We start from the raw sequence: 9736 nt of genomic DNA on the forward strand, positions 1-9736 counted from the left end.
TGTGCCACTGTGTGATCATATAACACACTCTTTAGACGAGGGTATATATATATATATATATATAACAGTTTGAATGAATACATCACGAGGCCTAAACACTTGTCAATTTGGATACCATATTTAAATATTGGATATGAGAATTTAGATTCGATTATTGCTCAAAGATCTGAGCAGCTCCCTTCGATGAATTAATTATCTTGTCTTTGTGCACTTTCACGTTAACTTTTCTTTGCTCACAAATTTGGATATATATAAAATACAATCTTCATTTCTCTTTATACATTAAAAATTGTTTTATTTATTTGTTCATGTAAAAGTTTAAAATAATATTAAATTAATAAGACTCTTTGATTCGAATATTTGTTTCTCTAAAGAGATAAATAGGAATGAAAATACTATTATTTTATACAACTTTAATCATTGTTTAATTGATGAAAACAAAATTAATTTAGTAATTTAAAAATCTGGTTCATTTTATAGGATTTTAAAAGCTATTTTAGTGATACTTTTCTTACAATTACTTATTTCATTTTTTATTATAACGTGATAAGCAAGGAAAAATAATTTAAGAGAGATTTATAATTTATTATTTTTTAAAAGCAACGTTTTATTTTTTTAATTGTGAAATCAATCAGAGAGATTTATAATATATTAAAGTTGCTCTAATCCCGTTGACACTGCAATTTTTTTTAATGATAGGTTTTTATTAACATAATCTGGACATGCTACTCGGTTTCCATTCCGCTTCACCGGGGACATCGTTCAATACACGGATAGTTTTTTTTATTAAAACATTGACCTAGGAAAAACCAAAATCTTACTCAACTAGCGCTTAAGAATACACAATTGGGTATTTGAATATATAAAGTGTATTTGAATACACAATTTAATTGAATATTTATTTCATAAATTTTAAATAATAGTTTATGCTTTATATTTAACTATAAAATATATTAAATTGGGTTAAATATGTTTAGTTTGATAAGTTATATCTAAAAAGTGATTAAAATAGTTATATCTAAAAAGTGATTAAAATATATTAAATTGGGTTAAATATGTTTAGTTTGATAAGTTATATCATAAATTATTCATAATTTTTTTTTAAAAATCTTATAGGATAAAAATTTGTTGAATAAACACTTAATCAAACGTCATCTCAACGCACTGTAAAACCATTACTCAAATCAATGTCAAGGTCTCAGCTAGCAGCTAGCCATCAAAGGATCTACATATAAAGGCTCTTAGTGATAAGCGAATAGATCTGCCTACAAATTATAATATCAATCTTTTAAAAGTATAATTTTATTAAAATTATATAATTTTATTATAAAAATATTTTATGGGTATTTTAGGATATAAAATTATTTATTAAAAATAAAATTTAAAAGATAATAGAAAATAATTTATTTAAGAAAATTTAAAATAGTTTAAGAGAAGATTACGAAAATAGCTTATTGTTTTTTTAGCTTGTTTTAATAATATTTTCATTATGGTTTAAATTTATGCCATATGACCTCATATGATAAAAATTAAATAAACAAATACTTAATTAAACTTTTTAGTATTTATTTGAATGCATTCTTATTCTTTTTATTGATATATTTTTATTTTTAATAAAATTTTATTAATTTATCTTTGGAAAACATCATTAATAACATATAATCGTTTTAGAGGAATTAAATTATAGAATGAGATATTTATCTTTAATAAAAAATTAATTAATCTTAGTAACTAATATTATTTATCAAATAATTATAATTTTTATTTTCAAAAATATCATTAGTAATTAAAAGACAAAATTTGGAGCCTAAAACAGAGGTCGCTTTCTTGGCCCAAAGCTGAGGTATCGAAATTGTCGATGCTCAGTTTTCCATCATTTTATCTTATTGCTTTTCATTCAACGTAATTTTGAACACGCCAACGTGTTTTCAAATATGGACTATCTCTTTTATATTAATTTTTTAATTTTAATAATTAACTTATAACTTTTTACATGGATAAAAAAAATTACTGAATTTGGTGGGTGTGCTAGTAAGTCGTTCAGGTCAATCTCTTACGAGATAACTCATCCCTTATGCTACTTTTGTAGTAAAATTTTCAAGTAAACAAAGAGCAGTCGTGAATTAAATTTTAAATTTTTTTATGAATTTTTTATAATGTATTTTTATTAAATAAACCACTTATCGTTGCAAGAAAGACATAAAATAAACAAAAAGAGTAAAAGAAGAAAATTAAAATATTATTAATAATTAGAAGACAAAAATTGAAGCCTAAATAAAGAGTTTATTTTATGGTTTTAATCCCATTTAAATTAAATTTGACTTAGATGTGATGAGTAAGTTTATTGGAGATTTTTTACATACACAGATATTCAAACTCAAAATTTTGTTTAATAGATACCAAATCACTTAACACTAAACGAACCTGGTGAGAGCCCAATTTATTAGCTTAATCGTAGATATTGATATTGATTTCATGCATTTAGACACTCATATTCTACATCAATTACATGGTAACTAATGTAGAATATGACGACGTTTATCTATTGAAAATTTGATATAAAAAGTTTTTAATCAACATAAAAAGTATCTTTTTACTCGAGTTTAATTTTTTTAAAATGAGATAGTTTAAGTAGATTCAAATTAGTACAGATCAGCTAACTTTTAAATATAAAATATTTTAGAAAATAAAAAAGGATAGGAGAGAGATAGCATAAAGTATGCAAAAATATGGGATGATATATACCTTAATTTTGAGAAGTTTTGATATGAAATGTTTTTTTATAGAAACTTCAGTAGTTTAGACGTAATTTTTAAAGGATGAATATTTCATCTTCTCTCTCTGGACTTGAGACGAATTCTCATGGTACATAATATGGCAACAAAAGAAAACTCAAACATAACGTAAAATGAAACAAAGAAACTAAAACTCCCAAATTAACCACACAATAATGCATTATTTATATATCATAAAATGACAACCATCGGTCAATCATCTCAAACACCTCTTTAGGTTTGTTCTCTTGCACCACATGACACCCTCCCTGCAAGTAAAGGTTCATATGTTCAATAAACATGAATGAAAAAGTATTTTCTTAAAAGGGGAAAATTATATGAAGTCATATTAAATATTCTATCTTTTAAAAATAGGGATTTTTTTACTTTGATCTTTTATTTTAGTTGCTTAAATCTTTTTCTTGTTAAGATTTGATTGTGATTTGCTTAGTGAAAATTTGATACAGAATTTCTCAACATTTTGCCTTGACTCTCAACAAAACACAAAAGGAACATTTATTTAACAGCAATCAGCAATGCAATACATCTAACAAGCAGTACAAATAATAATAATAATAATAATAATAATAATAATTAATATCGTTCAATTAGAGTCACGCACCTTCACAATAGTGGAGGTTAGGTGATAATCACTTTTTTTTAATAAGATTTGATTGTGATTTGCTTATAAAAAATTGATACAGAATTTCTCAACATTTTGCCTTGACTCTCAACAAAACACAAATAGTGTTACGTACCTTCACAATAGTATATGTCAGGTGATAATCACTTTTTTGGTAGCTCTCTGAATATCTGTACAAGAGAAAATAAAATTTAAAATTAAATATACTTCTAATTTATCAAAATATATTTTTTTTTATTTTTAATTTCTATAAAATTAATTTTTTATTTGAATTCTTACATTTTCAAAATTATTAGTTTTAGTGCTTAATCACATTTTAAAACTGAAAAAATAAACTAACCCTGCCACTTCGCCATCAACGAACCAAGGATGCCAAGTCTTATCCAACTTCAATTTAAGTGACTTGACAATCGAAAGTGAACTAAGATACGGTGTCGACAAGTCAAGATCACCGCTGTAAAAGATAAATCCAAAAAATTGCTTAGGAATTAATCTAAAAAATTTTACTAGTAGTCCTTGGAAATAATTAAAGCAAATATGAAGGATGCAATTAGAGCTTAAATATGCTTTTTTGGGAAATAAATTGAAAAAAAAATAAAATATATTGTTTTTATGTTAAGAAAGTTAAATAATATTTATAGAAATATAATTAAAACAATATATATATATATATATATTTAATTATTATTATTATTATTATTATTAAAGGAAGAGAGAGAAGGATTAACAAAAATTCTCTAATTTAAGATAACTTCAAATATATATAAGTTTTATTTTTTATAGTTTATTAAAACTCTTAAACTCTTTTTCTTGTATATATGTTTAAAACTTTTAAACAAGTGGTACTATAAGAAAACAAAAAAATCTTTCTTTTTTCTCCTAAAATTAACTCTTAATAAAAAAAATCATAAATTTAGAAGAAAAGAAAAGGAAAATGTTGAGAGTAAGAAAAGAGGGAAAAAAAAAGAGAATGAGAGTTAAAAAAAATAAATTTGAATAATATAAAAATATGAATTTGTGCGAGTTTTTAAAAATTTATAAAATCTCTTGAACTATTTTTCTTATATTTTAAAAACTCTTAAATAAAAATTACCATCAAATAAATATTATCTATCTTCTAATTCTTCCCTTAAAATTAATTCTCAGGATTTTTTGACAATAACCCAACAAAACATGAGCCTAAAATTATGGCCAAATTTTCAAAGAAAGTGTTACTATGTGACTGGCTGAATGGAATATTGCAAAATGATTGAATAAAATAAAATTGGTTGAACATTCATAATTGCCTCTATATAAAATATCGTTCCAATCCAAAGATATTGCCCTGTCAAATGGAATTATTTTTTCTTTGCTTTAAAAGGGAAGATTTAAGTAACTTACCAGTAAATTAGAGAGCGTAGGTTTGTGTTTGTGAGATTTCGAAGGTGTTCAACGACGCTAGGAACGTTCTTTGTATATGCATCACTTCGATTGCATCTTTGGAAGTACTCTTTGGTTCCCTTTAACATTAAACATTTTAATTTACCCTTTCCTATTCAATTCTTTTAACATACATAAGGACATAAAATAATAAATTATTATTTAAAATTATCAATGCTTTGACTTTTTTTTTTTTTTTAAATTACAATTCGTAAGTTCTTATTATTTACTCAAATATAAATAAATAAATAATTTTATTAAAAATTATGAATATTATTTTATCAATATATTAAATTATATAATATTTTATAAATATCAATAAAAAAATTGTTAAATATAACTGTTATTGAAAAATGGTTTTTATTTTGGCAATATCTAATTAAAGGAATGCTTAAGTATGATTATAGTTACCTCTCTAACGTGAAGAGCCTTTCGAACAAGTGGATCATTTGCCCACAATTCTCCAACAGCGTATTGGTCATCCTAGATCAATATATTGTAAGATTTATGAGTATTACATTTATAACATAGATCGACACACACATATATTCATGTATATAGAGCTAGGATGAAATAATATTAAGCGTTAAATTTAATAAAAATTATTTATTTAATAATTTTTATTAAAAATAAATTTTATTAATTAATTTTTATGATATTTTCATGAATATATATTTGTAATATTTATTTATATTTTAAATAATATATAATCCATTAAAATATAATAGTATGAAAAATATTAAGTAATATTTAAATTATATGAAAAATTATAAATTTGATCTACTTTAAGAATTTAAAATTGATCGGCTTAATTGATAAAATTTATTTTTAATAAAAAAACATATTAGAGATGCCATTTATTCCTAACTCTATACTCACACATAGGTTCAATTAAATTTGTAGTCTTTGAAATTTTCATAATTTTTATTTAATACATTATTTTTTAAATTCATTTTAAACAATTTCCATAATATTTTTGTTTACAAAAATGATCTCTTTTCTTTAATTTTTCTTATTTGGTCCTTCTAAATATCATAAGATTTTTTATTTGATTCCTCTCTCATAGTAGACTAAATACAAAGTAATATTATATATATATAAATAATATATATATAAATAATATATATATATATATATATAGAGAGAGAGAGAGAGAGAGAGAGTTACATACCCGACACCTAAATTTGGTTTGGTGGATATTTTTGAACTCTTCAGAAAGAATTCTTTGATTCTCCTTCGATCCAATCATACAACTTGGTTCCAAAATTTGAAATTCATTTATGTAACGAACTAGCTACGACATGATATAAGTATTAAATGTATTTGAAAAATATAAACAAATTAATAGCAAAAGCTAAAAAATTTAGAAGACTTCTCACCTCAGAAAAGGCTTCATAATCTGATATACACTTTGTATTGTTAGGATCACGATTAATATAATCACCATTGCAGCCAGATTTAATTGACTGTAAAAGAAAAATTGCACCAAACTCAGTTTTTAACCCAGATCATTGGATGTTACCATAATCCTGAGTTGAATATATATTAATTAATAACTATAATTAATTTAAAATCTAGTGAATTAGTTGAATATAACCTCATATAGTTCATTCGATATAAGTGCCCGTTGGTAAGCAAATTCAACTTTTGTGTTATTGTCCATGAAAGAGTCAATTCTTGGACTTGAAAGCACAAAGCCCTAGTTTAAAGTTCAAAGATGAAACCCAAATATTGAATAAAGTTCAATGAAATGCTAATCAACAACGTAAAAATGTAAGCATATTTCTGTACTTGGAAGTTCAGGATTGGTAAGCGTCTTGCTTTATAATCTGCAAATTTGTAAACTATGGTTAAAACACAAAGCAATTTGAATTGAATCAAACTACAGTTGAATAAGATTATATTTCTCTTTCCAGAGAGGCATTTTTATTCTTATTTTTCATTTTTAAAGGACAAATATATATTATATTTGAATTTATTTTAACGTAAATGACTTTTTAGAGTTTTTTTTTTCTCTTGCATTGATTTTTAATATGATTAACAGTTAATTTTAACTATTTACTATGAATTTTATTAATTTAGAAAATAAAATAAAGATTTAAAAAAATTAAAATGATAATATAAATATTTAAATTTGTTTCTATTCTAAAATATTCAAAATTAGGTGCTCCGGATATTTAAAGTTGCGGAAAAGAATTAAAATATCAGTGGCCTTCATAGTTGTTCGTTATTGTTAAATGGGATTGAAAAAAAAAATGAAGTGCAACTGATATTCATATCTCAAGGGGAGAAATAGTATAATTTTGAAATAAGAAGATAAAGAGAAGTGCAATTAAAACACCTTTTAAAAGAAGAAAAAAAGTATAATTTACTCACTAAAATATTATTATTGGAATCACATATTGTAAAACTTAGTATATAATAATTACCTTCATATACTTTCTGAACAAGGGGAACAACAACCATGCCTGAGTATGAACCACCACCAATGTAAAGTGGATTTGATCTGAATCTAACATGATCGGCCATCCACTAAAAATATAAAAATGGGGAGACGGATAAAATGGATATATATACACACACACAATTATAATTATCATTTATAAAAAAAAATCAAATTTAATAGAAGATAGATTTCAGCACACATACACACACAGAGAAGAAAATGTAAATGATGTTAACCTTTTGTAAAAATTCGTAGATGTGTTCTACCAGTTGTATGTCATTGCTATAATAGCCTTCTTGTGTTTTTGAGTAAGAATATCCTGTGCCAACTGGGGCATCCACGTATAATATGTTGAGAACCTTTAAAAAAGAAGAAGAAAGTATTCATAGTTTATCAATATTCAAATTTCTAGTATGACATTTCTTGCTAGGTTTATCACATTCCTTGTACATATAACCAGTTACGTGATGAAGATATTTCAATTTTAAGCTTGCCCATGTAGACGATGGAACTTAATATATTCTATATAGTCACTAATTGCTCTAAAGAAATTAATCTCCAAAAGGCTGATAGTATTAACACTGACAAGTATCACCTTTGTCCAAGTGTTTTGATTCAATATAAGTTCTGGAAAGCTCCCATTAAAAGCATCATAATTGAACATCAATGGCCCTGCAATTTAAAGCAGCAAACTCAGCTACTGGGTAATTAAGGAACTCAGTAATATGATAAAAATAATTTAGATCATCTACAGTACAATAAGAAGTAATAATCAACGATTTAAAAGTTAATAGTTAAAATATAAATAAATATATACTATATTATATTTTATCTGTATTTAATCCTAATTATTACTGTTGATTTTTAGAGCATAACTTTAATGCATTGTTAGCATAAAAAATTTCACATTATCAAGTAATTAAAATACATGGTATTTATAACTTTTAAATTAATTATTACAAAAATTTATAATTTTTTTATATAATAATTCATAATTGGATGATAGTATAAAAAATATACAGCTATAATTCTAATTTTAACCAATAATTATAACTTCTCGTTTTATTATTTAAAATGAATCCCTCATTTTTAAAAGAGTTGATGAAAGAATAAGAATTATAAGATCATGCATTTACAAAAGGCTTATATCAACATTATGTTAATGTATGCATCCTATCAAACTCCCTATTTCCGATGAAAATATGGTTGATAATAATTAAATTGTACTGAAGTTGTACTGTGCTAAAGAGATTATAAAAATTTTATTAAAAAAATAAAAATTAATATAATTTAACATATTAATATTATTAAATGTTATAAATTTTATGAAAACTTATTCTATATGACTTCATATCATATAATATTCTGAGTTAGAAAAATAATAGAAGTAACACCAAATAACAGTGAGAAAAGAACATAGTCAACAAATAAGATTGGAACAAAATTAGGAAACGTTTACCATTTTCATAGAAGAAAGCAGAATGGGCAGAGCAACCTGGACCTCCAACAAGCCAAAGTAGGAGTGGGTCATTCAAGGGACTCCTTTGAGATTCAATAAAGTAATAAAAAAGCTGCACCTGTTCTCTTTCTCCAACACCAATGTATCTATATATGTTGCATGCAACATTTTAATTTGATATATACAACAAGAAACAAAAAGCCTTGAAGGAAACAAACTTGTCCAAAATCAAAACAAATTCAAAAGCAAAATATGCAATTACAACTAACCCAGTATTCAACGTGAATGGAAGATCCCCAAAACCTGGTAAATTCTTGACACTGAAATTGGATGATGTGATGTGGAACAAATGTACTGCAGTAACCAGAACACACCATGACTTCCAAATATTAACCATTGTGCCACTATATTTATGACCCCAAAAATGAATAATGAAGCTAACAGATATGTGAAATGTGCAAGGAATTGAAGATTGGATCCTTAATGAGGATAGTAATCACCAAAGCACTTAATGAAGTTAAAATTGTTTTGGATCAGAAGAGATAAAATATTTATAGTTCTTGATTTCAGTGACTGGTCAATGGTTTGGAGATCTGTGCTGCTTATTAATCCTTTTGAGTAAGTAAGAAGGTTAATAACTAACATGTGTTGCACAGCATTATAACGAGATTGTTTGTTCAGAAAGGAAGCATTGGATGGATTCTTTGAAAGTGTTATACATTAAATATTATTGAATTAAATAATTAAATAATTTTTTTAAAAAATATTGTATGATTATTTTAAAATAATAAATTTTATATAAGAAAGAGTAAAATATTTAATTATTCATAAAAATTAATTTATTAAACAAGACTAAATTAAAGAAATAGAATTTTCAAAATTAAAAAAATATAAAAAATTTAAATTAATATTAAATTAAAAATTATGAATATTATTTAATTTTTAAAACAATTTCATTTAAGATAGTTCCTAAAAAAACCCATTTGATAATGAGA

General features: G+C 24.2%; 1 protein-coding gene across 1 annotated transcript; it reads right to left on the bottom strand.

Annotated features, from left to right (window-relative positions):
- Nucleotides 1–2959: 2959 nt before the first annotated feature.
- Nucleotides 2960–9138, bottom strand: LOC113857406 (serine carboxypeptidase-like 17). Its single transcript, XM_027489258.1, has 13 exons — nt 9011–9138; nt 8742–8887; nt 7878–7954; nt 7519–7641; nt 7213–7368; nt 6434–6535; nt 6216–6302; nt 6008–6130; nt 5248–5319; nt 4798–4916; nt 3758–3871; nt 3533–3587; nt 2960–3043 (listed from the first exon to the last, which is right to left on the bottom strand). The coding sequence occupies exons 1-13, from the start codon at nt 9136–9138 to the stop codon at nt 2960–2962; spliced, it is 1386 nt and encodes a 461-aa protein (XP_027345059.1).
- Between the last annotated feature and the right edge of the window lie 598 nt (nt 9139–9736).

This window comes from Abrus precatorius, unplaced genomic scaffold, assembly GCF_003935025.1.
Source record: "Abrus precatorius isolate BTA unplaced genomic scaffold, Abrus_2018 Scaffold1, whole genome shotgun sequence".
Taxonomy (NCBI): domain Eukaryota; kingdom Viridiplantae; phylum Streptophyta; class Magnoliopsida; order Fabales; family Fabaceae; genus Abrus; species Abrus precatorius.